The sequence below is a fragment of the Hyperolius riggenbachi genome, chromosome 4, assembly GCF_040937935.1.
Source record: "Hyperolius riggenbachi isolate aHypRig1 chromosome 4, aHypRig1.pri, whole genome shotgun sequence".
Classification (NCBI taxonomy): domain Eukaryota; kingdom Metazoa; phylum Chordata; class Amphibia; order Anura; family Hyperoliidae; genus Hyperolius; species Hyperolius riggenbachi.
The window spans coordinates 454,862,987-454,879,405 of NC_090649.1; the positions used below are offsets into that span (position 1 = coordinate 454,862,987).

Genomic DNA, 16,419 nt, shown 5'->3' on the forward strand with positions numbered 1-16,419 from the left:
TGTGGACTTCTATACAATAAGGAGCAACTGTACTGTTGTCAGTGGCGCTTTACACGTCTTGACAACAGTATAGTTGCTCCTTATTGTATCTTGCCTGAGGAAGCGGGTGATAGATCCGTGAAATGCGTTGCATAATTGTTGGAGTAGGAATAAACTTTATTTATGATACACCACTGTTTTACAAAAACAGAATTCTACTTAGAACACTGACACAATGACGATACCGTGTACAATTGTGGCTCCAGTCTACTTTCAATGAAAAGCATACACAGTTCTTAAACAGTCACTTATATTTACCTGCACGTGACAGGAACAGACTGGAGGCTCCAGAACCAGAACCGGCTTCCAGCACCACATCCCCGGGACTCACATCCATCACAGTCATCATGGCTGTAATGTCCTGGTACAAGAGAAGAGCATGAGTGCTGCAACATGAAAGGCCCATCACGCCCCAATGACAAACACATCACTGCCTTATGTGACAGAGGAGCAAATAATGTCTGCAGCCATATGTGTAACATTCCAAACGTCATCCCAGAAGATACCCAACAATGATGTGACTTTACTATAGGTCTTTGTGAAGTAATGAGTGAGCAAGAAATGGCTTTTCAGCTTCAGTGCGTATAAGTGTTTGGCAATCTTGCCTTGTAGCGGTAGCATCCTAAATGGTTATAAGTATTGCTGCTCTGGAATCAATCAGAAGTACCAACTAAAAGGTGCATACTCACCCTTGATGGATGTCGCCCGCCGGGAATCGGGACAATGCTGGGCTGGGCTGCACAGACATAACGTCAGCTCAGCTATGTGGCTGATGATGCAATCTGTTGATATGTGGGGGGCGGAGTTAAGACAGAGCAGCGCATGCATGATGTCACGCGGCAGGTAGGGGAGTAGTGTAGACAAAATAATCAGCCGTGAATTGATCCACCTGGCGGATTGCTTGAGGATTGGGGGCCTCTGTACACATGCCTGATTATTGGATGAGGCGGTCATCATCATTAATTATGCGTGTGTACAAGGTTTAAAGAAGAATGGATAAACAAACCTAGTAAATAAATGTCTTCCATTATATAAAATGACATAGAAAAGTAGAAACTGCCCGAACAAATTGGAGAAGATGGTAGTCCAAGTGGTGAGATCTGATGCTAACAGGTACAATCATTTTGATAGCACTTTTCCACCTTTTTTGATACTTTGGCAGTTTAAAAGTGCTGAAAGACTATTTTAAAAAGAAGATAAAGTATCTCCTAGGAAAAAACTCAGGACCTAAAAGTTAATTGCATAAGGGCCCGCATGTATACTTCTGTGACACAGCTCTTTTACCTACCGAACAATCTCCTAATTAAAGTGGATCCGAGATGAACTTTTACTCATTGCATAATTGTGTTCCTTTCCTATTGTTTATAGGGCATTCCTCAAGCCAAATACTTTTTTGTTTTTGTTTTATTGCTCTAATTCCCTATAAACTAAATAAGCCACTCCCACAAGTTTTCAGAGAGCCAAGGCACTTTCAGACAGTAGCAAGGGCTCATGGGAGCTCAGTCTGGGCAGGAGGAGGGGGAGGTGTTACTAGCCAGAGATTTCAGAGGCAGAGGGGAGGAGGAGGGGGGGATTCGTTTTCTTTGCTCAAGATACAGATAAGCCTGCCCCTGCGTAATGTTTACAAACAACATGGCTGCTGTCATTGTATCACAGGAAGAAATATTCTTATTCTATTAAAGATAATCTGTATTGTTAAAATCGCACAAAAGTAAACATACCAGTGCGTTAGGGGACATCTCCTATTACCCTCTGTCACAATTTCACCGCTCCTCGCTGCATTAAAAGTGGTTAAAAACAGTTTTAAAAAGTTTGTTTATAAACAAACAAAATGGCCACCAAAACAGGAAGTAGGTTGATGTACAGTATGTCCACACATAGAAAATACATTCATACACAAGCAGGCTGTATACACCCTTCCTTTTGAATCTCAAGAGATCATTTGTGTGTTTATTTCCCCCTGCAGCTATCTTCCTCTGAAGTGTCAGGCTGTTTCTTCCTGCAGAGTGCAGACAGCTCTGCCTGTATGTAATTCCTCAGTATGTGAAAGCCCAGCCAGCTCAGAGGAGGATTTATCCAGCTTGTAAAAGATAAGAGAGCAGAAAGAAGCTTCCCTAATCTAAATAACACATAGGCAGTGTGCAGAGAGGGGCCAGGAGGGGGGAGATGCATCACAGAACCACAACACTGAAGAACTTGGCAGCCTTCCAGACACAGGCTGACAAGTCTGACAAGAGAGAGATAAGTTGATTTATTACAGAGATAGTGATAGCAGAGAGTGCTGCAGTAAGCCAGAACACATTAGACTAGCTTTTGGAACTTGTAGGATGATAAAAAACAGGATGCAATTTTTGTTACGGAGTCTCTTTAAAGCTGTTTGCAGCTAGATTTGCTGTGTAAACTATCTAAACTTTAGATAAGATATATAGACAAGTTACTTGTTATAGTTAGTTTTTTCATCTCGGATCCGCTTTAAGGAAACAATAAGACTGTTACATGCAAGTCGAGAAGCCATTGTTGGTCTGCTTGAATGTACCACTGTAGCTAGATGCTTTTAAAGTGTACCTGAGATGACAGGAAGTAAAAATTTTATACATACTTGGGGCTTCCTCCAGCCCCCTCCGCGCAGATCGCTCTTTTGCCGGCGTCCAAAGCCTCCTGGATCCTCCCGTAGCGGCCCCGTTATCTTTGGCCAGTCGGCACAGGCGCAATGCGGCCAAGCGTCCTCCCCACCTCGCTCCCGTGGCTGAGAGCGTTCTGTGCCTGGTGATGGAAGCGCAGCGGGGTGGGCACATGTGACCGGGCTGCGCATGCCTGACTGGCAGCAGAGAACGGGGCTGCTTCTGGAGGACCCATGAGCCTTTGGACGGTGGCGAGGGAGCGATCTGCACAGAGGGGGCTGGAGGAAGCCCCAAGTATGTATAAAACTTTTACTTTCCATCATCTAATGTTTACATTAAGCCTGGTACACACATCCAATATTGATTTGCCAATTTTACCACTTCCATGTAGTATGAGAGCTTACCTACACAATGGCTATCATTTATAAAGCATTTCCGCATGCGGAAATGCTGAAAACAGCTGACTTTACAGAGGACATAGCAAAATATCTATTCATAAAGGCTGCATAAAGTTGATATTCCCGAGCAGAGCGATAAATTACTGCCTTGTGCGTTGATTATGGTAACAAATGTTCCTAAATGTCAATTCATAAAGATTAGAGCAGGCGGTATGAGGACGGGGAATACCGCTCCCTTGGAAGTAGCGATAAGCATGCGGATTACATTTAAGTTAATGGACAGACCTCCCAAGCAGCAGCAGTGAGAGCAGCGCACAGAGGGATTCAGGCAGCTTCTCCTGTTATGCCAGTCTACCGCTAGCCTAGTTCAGGAAATCACCGCACTGGTAGCGCAACTGTAAACATTTTTATAAATGAGCACACTGAAGTCTAAACTACCGAATGTGGTGTTTTCCCGCACTGATTTTATTTCCCGAACACCCCTTTACGAATGATAGCCAATATGTTCATATAATTTAACCTCGTTTGCCCCTTATGGACCAGAGTATTTGGTTACTTCTCCAGTTAATCACAAAACTTAAATTATGTTCTTGTCACAATTTATGGCGATATTTGATTCTAAAAATAAAAGTGTTTTTTTTTTCTACAGTGTGTACTTTTCACTTTGAACTGAGAAAATAAAAGTATTTTTAATGGTAAAAATTGGGGCGAAAATCAATCTAATTGGCTCAGGGATAATATTTTCCCTTTCACCAATTAGTGCTGCAGCAGATAGTGCCAAAGAAGACCATGCCTGATCATGCACAGCTGTGCCTTAGCTACAAGAAGTATATCTACGTTCTCGTGGCTTGCCTGTAGTAACAGGTGACGTAGATGTACTGTAGCTGAGGCTAAAGTGGTGTCTTTTGGCCCTCATACTACATGGAGGTGGTAAAATTGGTCAGTGATTGGCCAATCAAAATTGGATGTATGTATGTATGTATGTACCTTAACTCTCTGAAGATAAGACGACAAAAGTTTTACTCTGTACAATGGTAGTTGTTGTGTATTTGACGGATGATTACATGAATGAGGACAGCTGACAACATAAACTATTCCGCTCACTTTCTTAAGAGCTACAGAAAATATTGGTGGTATTTGAATTCACAATAGTCATTTTAATAACAATAACACTGTGGTCTACCCCCAATCCAAAGCAAATTAGCTGCTCAGTACCTTAGGGAATGCAATATTTGGCCCCTTCCTCATGAAGCAGACATAGTCTTCTAGTGAAGGTCTTCTCAGTAAGAACTCGTACCCAGTGGAACTCCAGAAGTTCTGGCTGGGCAGACTGCCCAGTATGTCCTCATACTTGATGGCTCCCCCGTGGGTGACAAATTTGCCCTTTTGCTTTAAGAGGAACATCCTCCTCAAGAAGGAGTAGTCTTTTCTCGTGTGCTCTGCAACAACCAGATCTCCTATTGTAAATGGTGTGACCTGTGGGACTGAGGGATCACTAACCACTTCTACAGCATCATGAAAAGTTGTTTGTGAGAGAAATGAGGAGATCTCTGCAGGTTCTTTGTGTTGTAGTGGTTCAGAGACTCTATTGTCCTGTGGGTATGCGTGAGAAAAGTGGATTCCTAGGGAAGATGATCGGAGTTGAGGTGAGGAGACCACCTCTACAGACTCCTTACTGTGTAGTAGTGGTGCGGTTCCATAATTTTCTGTTGCTGTGTGGGAAGTGTTCCCCAGTGAAGGTGATGGAGTTTGTGACAGAGTGACTTGCACCATAGATTCCTCATCCCGTGGACCTGATATTTCTGGACTCTGGAGTTCCTGGACATGTTCAGAGATGAACTCGGGAGGGATCATCCTAGTTACCCTATCCAGAGGAGACAATGACCTGCCCCATGCTCTCCTCAACAGTCTCTGTCTGGCTGATCTTGGAGTACCTGCTGGCTCCTCAGTGCCCTGTCCATCTTCCCCATGCCCTCCCTGGTAACCTGAGTAACTGACAACTGGCTGCAATTTGAGACAGTGCCTGCAGATCAGAAGATTGGCTGCACCACCAGCAGGGGACAGGAACGACAGCAGGGCACTGCATAGTCGGGGCACCCTTCTGGTTGCACAGAGTGGGCGCATACTAACAGTATAACCGGCAACAGTAATGCAAAGGTCACACTTGGGGAATTCTCAGGCGGTTTTCCAGATATCAAAAAAATGCACACAATTACAATAGATAGGACATTAGCAACCAAGTGTTAAAGTATGCATTTTTCCACATGGAGAACGAGGGAGGACATGACAGTTTAGTCGCTTTATTTTCCCCACACTGCGTGAAATTCCTGTTGCTGATGAGTGCAGGAAAAAAGATGTGGCTATTTTTTGTGATGCCTGCCTCTTTTGTAATGTAGTCCCTATTCCAGTATTAAATCCCCCATCCCTATCCTTCTTACCTGTCCCTCTTTAATGCTTTAATGTACAGACCTGTATTTATCTACAATAATAAATAAATGTGCAATACAGCTACTACAAGTCCATAAACATCACATCCATCCTGTACATTTTAAATGCAGTGTTTTCTGGGATACTCCTTTTAATGATCAGTAGTGATACTGATAATAATTGAAAGCAGGAAAAAATGTGCCTTTTGCTTGTGAATTATTCAAGCTCAGCAGCACTGGAGTTACTGGGAATAACGTTACCTCAATAACGTTCCAAAAACTGAAGTAAGTGAGGTGTAATCAGGGAAAGATTGAATTCAGCGACCCACCCATCCACCCTCAACTTCTACCCCAGCCTTTGCTGATAGCAGATAGCAGATACAGTATATACCAGAGCTGCACACATGTGGTTTCAGCATGCCTTGTCCAGAGGACCTGTGTAACGTCACGGTCATGTGACCACTGAAGAGAATCTGGAGAACATGTGTGAGGTCGAGGCAAAATGTCATTATGTTTGTCATTTATATCCTGTCATTTTGTGTCACTTATTTTGTACTGCATTTAATAAAAAAAAAAAAAGATTACTGTGATTTCACGTTAATGTGATCTATAGAGCCTAGAAGACCTGTGTGATGTCATTATTAAGCGACCATTAGTTGTATCAGCCAAAAGAACTGTGTGACGTTAGTCATGTGGCCACTAGTCTAGGCTTCATGCAGGGGAAGGGGGCGGAGTCAAAAAGGCTGCAGAGGATTCATGCTTGTCTGAACTGTATTTTTTTATTTAAATATCGAATTTATTTTTATTGGACTACAAGATTGCTGTATATAGTTATTATTTTTCGAAAATCGTCTCCATGATGGACATTAAAGCGACTGTTTTATTGAAACTTTTAAACTAAAAACAATAATAATAAATATCATTTATAATTATATTTATTATAATAAAATACTAATACAATAATTACTTTAAACATATAAAGTAAGAACAATGTTCAGTGGCATAGCTAAGGAGCTGGGGTCCCCCAAGCACTTTTATACATAACAATTGATACGGCGCACCAAAACCTGCCAATGGCAACTACAGTGTCAGAGGTGCAAGAAGGGGGTGGGGAACAGTTTGTTAATGATTACCACTATTCAAAGTATCTATATAAGTTATTATTATGAGCACAGGACCAATAGAGAGCTAATACTGTAGTTGAGGGAGTGCCCTTCGGAGCCCCACTGGCCCAAGGGCCCCGATGCAGTCGCAACCTCTGCAACCCCTATTGCTACGCCCCTGACAATGTTTCTCATGTGCAGGTGAAACTTGAAAAATCAGAATATTGTACAAAAGTCCATTTATTTCACTTATTCAACTTAAAGGGTGAAACTAATACAGGACATGAAATAGATTACATGCAAAGTGAGATATTTTAAGCCTTTATTTGTTATAATTGTGATGATTATGGCTTACAGATCATGAGAACCCGAAAATCAAAATCTGAGACCATTAGAGTTTTGTGAAAATGTTCAATATTCTAGGCTAAATGTGTCAGATTCTAATTAACTAATTAATCCAAAACACCTGCAATGGGTTCCTATTTCATATACAGTATAAATGTCACCTTTTAAAGAGGAACTTTAAGCAAGGATTGCACTTCAATCTAATCAGTAGCTGATACCCCATTTTCCAACTGTCAAGCAAGCAGTATCTCCCTCAGGGCATATAACTCTAAGGTAACGAACATTCTGTACAGATCAACTGGCAGAACTAAAGATGTCACCATCGGTGATACATTTCAGAATGTAAATCATGGAGAGGAAAGCATTTTTAGTGGGCAAAAACGGACTAAATAATCTATAATTGAATATTGGGTAAACAATAAGCCATTGTATTCATTTATATTTTATGTATAATGTTTTGTAGACAGTAGAATGAGGCAGCCATTTTGTCGGAGGCCTTGTCGCACGCGCGTGCGGAGCGGCAGTGGAACGTTCGGCCTCTTGCGGCGGCGCAGAGCGATGAGTGAGTGACGCGCATTCCGGAGGCGGTGGGCGCGGTCTCCCGGGAAGCTCCTCCTGGAGCGCAGCGCGCATGCACGTTCCTTAAACACGTGGCCGGGCTCGGAACGAGCAATGGCGGCTGCTGGTGCGGGCGGCGTGTACGAGGCGCTTCCCCCTCCATGCAGCTTCTCCCCGGGGAGGCGGGAGCTGTTGGCTGTGTCCGGTCTGGACGGGAGGATCGCGGTGTGGGACAGCCGCAGAGGGGCGCTGCTGAGGGAGTATGTGCCATCCGCTCACCTCAGCGCTACCTGCACATGCCTGGCCTGGGCGCCCTCTCGGGGGGGACCGGTACGTGTTCCCGGGTCACATGTGTGTGGATGGGAAGTGGGTGAGGGGGAGAGGACGTGTGTGTGTTATCATGTGCTGATCATGCGGCACACGTGTGTCTGGGAGGCTTCACATGTGAGGAGTGTGATCACGTGTAGCACGCATGGATCTGGGTAGAAGTGATCATGTATGTGTAAGGCGGCCCATGTGTCTCATGATAGCTGAGGTCATGTATGTGTAAGGGTGCCAATGTGTCATATGATAGCCGTGGTCATGTATGTGTAAGGGGCCTATGTGTCACATCATAGCTGTGATCATCCATGTGTAAGGGGGCCCGTGTGTCATGATAGAAGTGATCATGTATGTGTAAGGTGGCCCATGTGTCACATCATAGCTGTGGTCATGCTTGTGTAAGTGTGCCCATGTGTCATATGGTAGAAGTGATCATGTATGGGGCCCATGTCACATGATAGAAGTGATCATGTATGTGTAAGGGTGCCTATGTGGCAAATGTTAGAAGTGATCATGTATGTATAAGTGGGTCCCATGTGTCACATCATAGAAGTGGTCATGTAGGTGTGTGTGGGGTGGCTCCTGCCTCATGTCTGGGTGAGAGCCTTGTCCTAGGTGTGTGTGTGTGTGTGTGTGTGTGTGTGTGTGTCTGGCTTTTACCACATGTCATGTATGAACTGGAGTGACTTGCATGTGTTTGGAAAGTACAGATCGCTTTATGCCTAACGCATCTGGAGGGAATGGGTAAAGATGTGCTCTGAAATCTGGCTTGCAAGTGCTCTGCTTTTATTAGGTAATTTATGTATTTGCTTTAAAGTATCTGGTGTTGGTAGCACACTGAGAAAATCAGAACTTTTTTATGGGTCCAAATTGGTTTGAGTTCTGATCAGATTATGAAACCAATGATACATAAACTATGGTAATTGTTAACTTTCCAAACTGCATTAGTACTGTGCATAGTTCTGGTTCTGCACCACTGCTAAAGTTCAGGAAAAAAAAAATACTTTAGAGTATTTTGTGCTGTATAAGAAGTGGGGTATGGACCTGGCCCTCTTCTTAACGGGTCACATGAGGATATGAACATGCTGGATCTAAGTATGGCATCATCTGGGCACATGGTTGCCAGCTCTTGAGGTCAGTCCAGACCTATAGATTGTCACAAGAGCCCTGATGCAATGAATTTTTTTTCCTAAGTTATCTTAAAAGTCCTGTACACACAACCAAACTGCCAGATTGTCCTCTGATTTTGGCCTGTTGGATGACAATTAGGCGTGTGTATGCATGACAGACGACTAGATCGACTCATAACAGGCAGTTTGCTTGATCTATCTGGCAGATCAACTCACATGACAGTTGGGCTGATATTTTGTAGTCAGCCACGTTTGTACGTAATTGAACTACGTAATTGTTTTGAATGCGGCTGTGTTGTGCAGTCTGTTTCACTTGCGTGCACAGTATGTTAATGAGTTGGTCATTCAGTTGGTTGGTATGTGGTAAATACAAATCTTGTAAACAGTTTGTCGTGGTGTTCGTTGTGTGTAAGTACATTCAAGAAATGTTTTCAATTTAACAAGTTGATCAAAGTTGTCCCCAGTTATCTAATGTTTACATCCGAAGACTTTGTGCTGGGAATAGGTGTTATAACGTTAAAAACATTCGGGGGGGGGGGGGAGTTGATGATTTTGGTTTTTGTGCACAGGACTTGACTCTCCAATGGAACATTGGCCTCAATTTACTAAGCAGTTTAGACTAGCCTACTGTTGGTTTTTAGTCTACTGATGGTTTGGTGTAAATCAGTTGCATCAAGAGGGAATTCACTAATAATTACCGAATGTTTTAGATCTGGTCTAAAACATTCGGTAATTAGGTCGGTAAAGCAGGGGAAATGATCAAAAGATGAAATTCACAAATCCGTAGCTATGACTGCCATCCTTCTCCTCTGAGTTCTCCTCTGCAGGAGCAAACTACAGAGGATCATCAGGTCAGCAGAAAAGATAGTCGGGCACACACTCCCTGCCCTGGACTCCCTCTACAATGCCAGACTACGCTCCAGAGCAATGAAGATTGCGAAGGACCCCTCACACCCTGGCCACCAGTTTTTCAATCAGCTCCCCTTGGGGCGGAGGTATCTGAGGTATAGGTCCATCTCCACAAAGACCATGACACAAAAACAGCTTCTTCCCCTCAGCAGTAAACTCGCTGAACTCCTTAAACTCTGCTCATGCTCTCCCCCGTAGACTTTCTGCCTGTAACCAACCTAGTTATGGAGAATTGTGGTTTATATATGTATATGTAGGTGTAGGTGTAGGTGTAGTATTGATGTCTATTATGCCCTATGTTCTGATGTCTCAGATGTTTCTATGTATATGCCCCATATTCATGTGCCAAGCCCAATTCCGGGCATGACCCGGTCGTGCTTGGCGAAAAAGAAGTGATTCTGATGAAACTCCTGCATAATTCAAAAGGTTACATCCTCACGTCTAAAATACCTCACAGAATTAAGGGGCCCATACACTTAACGATTTTCCTGCTGATATACAGCAGATTCGATCACTGTGATCGAATCTGCTGTGAAATCGTTGCGCAAATGCTGATCGAACGATCGGTTTCCATCCGAAATCGATCGTTCCCGCCGGTCCGTCCGTGTGGGAAGATTTTGCTCGATTGTCGGGAGTGCGTCGATAGCGGCGTTCAAAATCCCGACGACTGCCGCTACCAGCAATACATTACCTGCTCCGCCGGCGCGTCACCGCTGTTCCTCCTTCACTGGGCTCCGGCAGGCTGCACTTCTTCCTGTCCCGACAGGAAGTTTAAACAGTAGAGCGCCCTCTACTGTTTAAACTTCCCCCAACAGGAAGTAAAGTGAAGCTGGAGCCGAGCGCTGAGAAGACAGCGGAGACCGGGGGACTCGCGCCGGCCAAATCAGGTTATGTATGCGGGGGCGTCAGCTTAACACATGGTGAATAAATGCAGACATACGATCCCTCTCTGATCAGATTCGATCAGAGAGGGATATATCTGTTGGTCGATCTAATGGCAAATCAACCAGTGTATGGCCACCTTTTACTTCACTGACAGAAATCAGCTGGTCTAATCTCTGTCAGAAAAAGTGGACTGGATTACTCCTAGTTTGCCTTTGTGAATTGCGTCTTTTGATCATTTCCCCTGCTTTACCAACCTAATTACCAAAAACATTACAATTATCTAAAAAATTACACCAAACTATCAGTAGACTAAAAAATCATCAGACTAGTCTAAACTGCTTAGTGAATTGAGGCAATTGCGTTTTGTCATCCACAACATATATGTTGCAAAATGGCATGTGAGCAGATTTATTTTTTGTATAAAAACCTTCTTGATGAATTTGATAGATGGTAGCGTCTCACTTTAGCCAATCACATGCAGTTCTAGGTGATTCAATGTTAATTCTTACTGAGGGGTAGTATTGCTCCAAAAGATACGATGTTAAAATATTCATTGGCCAGTAAAACTTTAAAACAGCTTGCTCAAACTGCTTTAGTAGCAGGAAGAAGAGGATAGACCTTTCTTTTTTGTTTTTGCTGAAAAACTTTTCACTTCCCGTCTAGGTGATTGGGGCAATTTCCACATGAAATGGGAGGAGTTGGCGGTTTTGCTTCTCTGAGGAGACTCCGTGGCTATGGTAGGATTAGATTGTTAGCTTTGAGGACAGCAGGGCTGTGGAGTCGGTACAAAGATCTTCCGACTCCAACTCTGACTCCTCAGTTTCTGAAACCACTACTCCGACTCCGGGTACCCAAAATGGCATCGACTCCTTAGTCTAATACTTAACAGGGCTGTAGATTTTGTACAAAAATCATCTGACTCCGCAGTTTATGAAATCAACGACTCCGACTCCCCAAAATTGCCCTGACTCCGACTCCACAGCCCTGGAGGACAGTCAGTGACGTGACTACAGTCTTTCCCCAAAAATAAGACAGTGTCTTATATTAATTTTTGCTCTAAAAGATGCGCTAGGACTTATTTTCAGGGGATGTCTTCTATTTCTATTAGTAGGTGTCTCTCAGCAGAACATTTCCTTTTCCTTTGTACTGTGATGTTCATGGATTTGAAGGTCTGCTACTGTACTGATCAGGCACCTGCCCTGTCTTCCCTGCACACAGCTGATAACCTTGCTGTGTGCTGAGATGACAGGATCAGTGATCGATTGGCACTGCACCACTGTGTCCCCACTTACTGGCTGCCTCTTCCTCCTCTTTAACTTCCACTAAGGCTTATTTTCAGGTTAGGGCTCATATTTCAAGCATGCACAAAATTCCAGCTAGGGCTTATTTTCAGGGTAGGTCTTATTTTCAGGGAAAGAGGGTATATAAATGCATATTAATATAGGACATTAGGCTATTACTTAAACAGGATTAGATTGTCTCCTCTGAGGTCAGTAAGTGATATGACTATGTACTCTAATATGCTGCAGAAGATGCTAGTGCTATATAAATGCATAATAATAATATGGTAGGACATTAGACTACTATGGTAGGATTAGATTGTGAGCCCCTCTGAGGACAATCAGTGACATGACTGTGTACTCTGTAATGTGCTGCAGAAGATGCTAGTGCTATATAAATGCATAATAATAATGTGGTAGGACATTAGACTACTATGGTAGGATTATATTGTGAGCCCCTCTGAGGACGATCAGTGACATGACTATGTACTCTGTAATGTGCTGCAGAAGACACCAGTGTTGTATAATTTCTTGGTGATCATCGGAGCTATGTCAATTAGCATAAAGAGTTGGATACTTCTATTTTGCAAAATCTCATTTTCTGTGTCAGATAAGACATTGAGGAAGACTTATGGAGGTTGGATAACAAAAGTAATTAAGAGAATGGGTGCTTTAAAAAAGGAATACACAATATAGTGGTACATTCTAGATACTGAGCTGATGGTCTTCTGCTTTCTGCTTTCAGGAAAGTCACCAGAAAAAGAAAAGGAAATCCGAATCGGTAGATAAAGATCCGCAGTACGACCTTCTCACAATCGGCACAGCGACCGGCACGATATTGTTATATAGTATTGCCAAAGGGGAACTACAGAGCAAACTGGTAAGCTGCCTCCATCTGCCCTTCCTTAAAGGGTTACTCCACCCAGAAATGTCTGCTAGAATGGGTCACTGAGAGTTGTCTTTTGAGAACTCAGTCTTTAATTTTCCTCAAACTTCCTGGCTTGATTTCCACCCAAATGTGAGGGGGGTTTTCTCGCCTACTTTGGGGTGTTGCCAGACCCCCAGGTGTACTCAAATATTGCCTTTATTCAACTAGAGGCGTGAAATTTCAAAGGTAGGAGGCTGCACAGGTGAAACCTTACTGTGACTGTTTGTAGGCTGCCATATTTGTTTCCTTTTAACTAATGGTGATTTCCTGGGAGTCCTGCTGATCCCCTGACCCACAACCGGTATGCAGATCAGGTGCTGTGACTGAAGTCTGACCGTATAATTTTTTTTTTTTCAGGTGTGTCACACTACTGAAGTCAGAAATATCAGCAGGACAACCAGGCAACTGGCATTGTTAAACCCCCTTGCTGGTCCAATTCCCGCGGCAAGGGGGCAGCGCAGCACTTTTTATTTTTTATTTTTTTTAAAGCATGTAGCGAGCCCAGGGGTCGCTACATGATAGCCGCTGAGCAGCGGCATCCCCCTCACCCACTCCGATCGCCTCCGGCGATCAGAGTAAGCAGGAAATCCAGTTCAGAACGGGATTTCCTGCTGGGCTTCCCCGGTCACCATGGCGACGGGGCGGGATGATGTCACCGACGTCGTGACGTCAAAGGGAATCCCGATCCACCCCGCAGTGCTGCCTGGCACTAATTGGCCAGGCTGTGCGGGGGGGCGAATCGGCGGGTAGCGGCGGCGATCGCATACCACACGCAGCTAGCAAAGTGCTAGCTGCGTGTAGGGAAAAAAAATTGTAAAAAACGGCGCAGCGGGGCCTGAGAAATCCTCCTACGCAGGTTACCCCGAGCTGAGCTCGGGATAACCGGCAAGGAGGTTAAAAGGGAGATGCATATGGAATCCTCCATATTTCTCTTACCACACGGTCACATTAAACATTTTTGTTCTATTTTTAAATTATGCCAGAATTAAACACCCGTAAAGGTGCCCATACATCTAGTGATCGCCCAAAATCAGTTGAATCGTCGATCCGGCATGCTTGTAGTGATTTTCAGCCGATTCTATAATACTTATCTAATTGGATCATGGATCGGGTGCTGAGTTGATGGATGTATGGCCACCTTAAAGGAATCATCAGCGAAAAAAATAAATCAGCTTTACTCACCTGGGGCTTTCTCCAGCCCCTTGCAGCCGACTGTCTCACACTGCCCGTGTGGGGAGCCCAGGACAGCAGCGGGAGCGGGCAGTGTGCGACAGTCGGCTGCAAGGGGCTGGAGAAAGCCCCAGGTGAGTAAAGCTGATTTATTTATTTTTTCTTCTGCTGATTATTCCTTTAACCTTTATGCCTGGTACAAAACATGTAACTTATTTTGCCAGATATATGGTCTTATAGATGATTTCCGACAGGTTCAATCTGTTTTCTGATCGTTTTTCTGTAGTGATCAGAAAAACGATTAAAAATCAGATTTAACCTATCGGAGATTAATTATTGGACCATCTATCAGGCAAGAAATTACATTGTGTACCAGGCATTAGAGTAATATGTTAGGACCAAAATTTGGCTTCCGTTGTTTAATTAAGCTAATAAGTCACCAGCGATAGCAACTATGAAACAGCTATTTGTCACTAAAATCAATTATATGATTTGGCCCTTAACCACTTGCCGACCGCACACTCATAACGTGCGTCGGCAAAGTGGCAGCTGCAGGACCAGCGACGCAGTACTGCGTCGCCAGCTGCAGCCTAATTAATCAGGAAGCAGCCGCTCGTACGAGCGGCTGCTTCCTGTCAAATCACGGCGGGGGGCTCCGTGAATAGCCTGCGGGCCGCCGATGGCGGCTCGCAGGCTAAATGTAAACACAAGCGGAAATAATCCGCTTTGTTTACATTTGTACGTCGCTGCTGCGCAGCAGCGCCGTAAGGCAGATCGGCGATCCCCGGCCAATCAGCGGCCGGGGATCGCCGCCATGTGACAGACCACATCCTGTCACTGGCTGCACAGGACGGATAGCGTCCTGTGCAGCCCGGAACACCAGGGGGAGGCAGCAGGTAGGAGAGGGAGGGGGAATTTCGCCGCGGAGGGGGGCTTTGAGGTGCCCCCCCCCCCGCCACCCACAGCAGGCAGGAGAGATCAGACCCCCCCAGCACATCATCCCCATAGGGGGGAAAAAAGGGGGGCAATCTGATCTCCCTGCTTGCACCCTGATCTGTGCTGGGGGCTGCAGAGCCCACCCAGCACAGATCAATCAAACCAGCGCTGGTCCTTAAGGGGGGGTAAAGGGTGGGTCATCAAGTGGTTAAAGGGAAGCTGAGGTGAGAGAGATATGGAGGCTGTCCTTTCCTTTTTTAACAATACAAGTTGCCTGGCTGTCCTGCTGATCCTGTCTCAATACTCCTAGCCATAGTCCCTGAACAAGCATGCCGATCCGATGTTACTGACTTAGCTGCATGCTTTTTTCAAGCGTGTGATTCAGACACTACTAATTGACTGCATGGAAGAGCAAAAGGACTGCCAGGCAACTGGTATTGGACAGTATAAAACATGTTATACAAGTTAAACATACCGTAGTTATCTTCTGGTTTGTGTGTTTTTTGTTTTTGTTTTTTACTTAGCTATGGCTTATATATTCTTTAATTGCATTCAGAAAGAGGGGTAAAACTGTCTGCTGTACACTTTGATTAACATTACTGTGCTGCTCTGTCTTTCTGCAGCCAGTAGGGGGACATGTCATTTGTGGCTTGGTGTCGGTCTCTGTTCTATTTGCTATCTACCTGCTCAGGGCTGCTCCTCTGTGTAGTCCCTGCCTGTTCTTGACATAGCCACATCATTGTGGCCACTACTGAGTTAATGTATCTCCTTGTGGTGCATCAATATCAAACGTCCACAACATCCTTCTATGTTTCTGTATTCTCCTCTATACCAGAAAAAGCGCCAGTGTTTCTCAGTGTTCTGTAAAGAGACCTCCTCTTGGTGGGCTTACTATAAACCGTACATGTCAAAGCGGTTTCCCCACTGTGCATTATGTTTGGCCCATTCTAGACCACCAGGGAATCTGTATAAGGTTCACACTAGAGCGTTTTGCCACGATTTCGGCAAAACGCTGAAACGCTAGCGCTTTTTAAAATCGCTAGCGTAATGAAACTATGGGCCCATTCTTGGGCAATTTGCGCTAATCGCTGCAAATCGCCCAAAAACAGGCAAAACCGCGAAACCCAAACCCGTCGCCTGCACCATTTTTAGGCGATTTCCCGGCGATCGCATTTCAGTGCTATAGAATCGCTACACGCGATCGCGGCAAAATCGCCGCAGTGTTCAGTGATTTTTTTTTTTTTCCGGCGTGAAATCGCGGAAAAATCACTCCTGCAAAACACCGGAAAAATCTCTGGCATTTTGCGTTTCTAAGTGGGGGTTGAAGCTCTAGATCACCAGACTAGTATTAAAAGCAAATAAGGCAGCCT

At 44.5% G+C, this 16,419-nt stretch overlaps 2 protein-coding genes across 3 annotated transcripts in view; one reads left to right on the forward strand and one right to left on the reverse strand.

Moving 5' to 3' along the window:
* The window catches only part of TRMT61B (tRNA methyltransferase 61B), a 30,877-nt gene extending 24,955 nt beyond the window's left edge, over nucleotides 1-5,922 (reverse strand). Inside the window, exons 1-2 of one of the 2 annotated variants that reach the window (XM_068232755.1) lie at nucleotides 5,876-5,922; nucleotides 298-400 (exon numbers count right to left, since the gene is read on the reverse strand). In XM_068232755.1, the coding sequence (XP_068088856.1) occupies nucleotides 298-400; nucleotides 5,876-5,890 (118 nt within the window). In that variant the 5' untranslated portion in view covers nucleotides 5,891-5,922. The other variant, XM_068232754.1, reaches the window with a different exon arrangement.
* Nucleotides 5,923-7,549: 1,627 nt separating this feature from the next.
* WDR43 (WD repeat domain 43) overlaps nucleotides 7,550-16,419 on the forward strand; it is a 45,800-nt gene continuing 36,930 nt past the window's right edge. Inside the window, exons 1-2 of the mRNA XM_068232758.1 lie at nucleotides 7,550-7,820; nucleotides 12,761-12,895. Of these exons, the coding sequence (XP_068088859.1) occupies nucleotides 7,605-7,820; nucleotides 12,761-12,895 (351 nt within the window). The 5' untranslated portion in view covers nucleotides 7,550-7,604. The remainder of the gene's footprint in view (nucleotides 7,821-12,760; nucleotides 12,896-16,419) is intronic.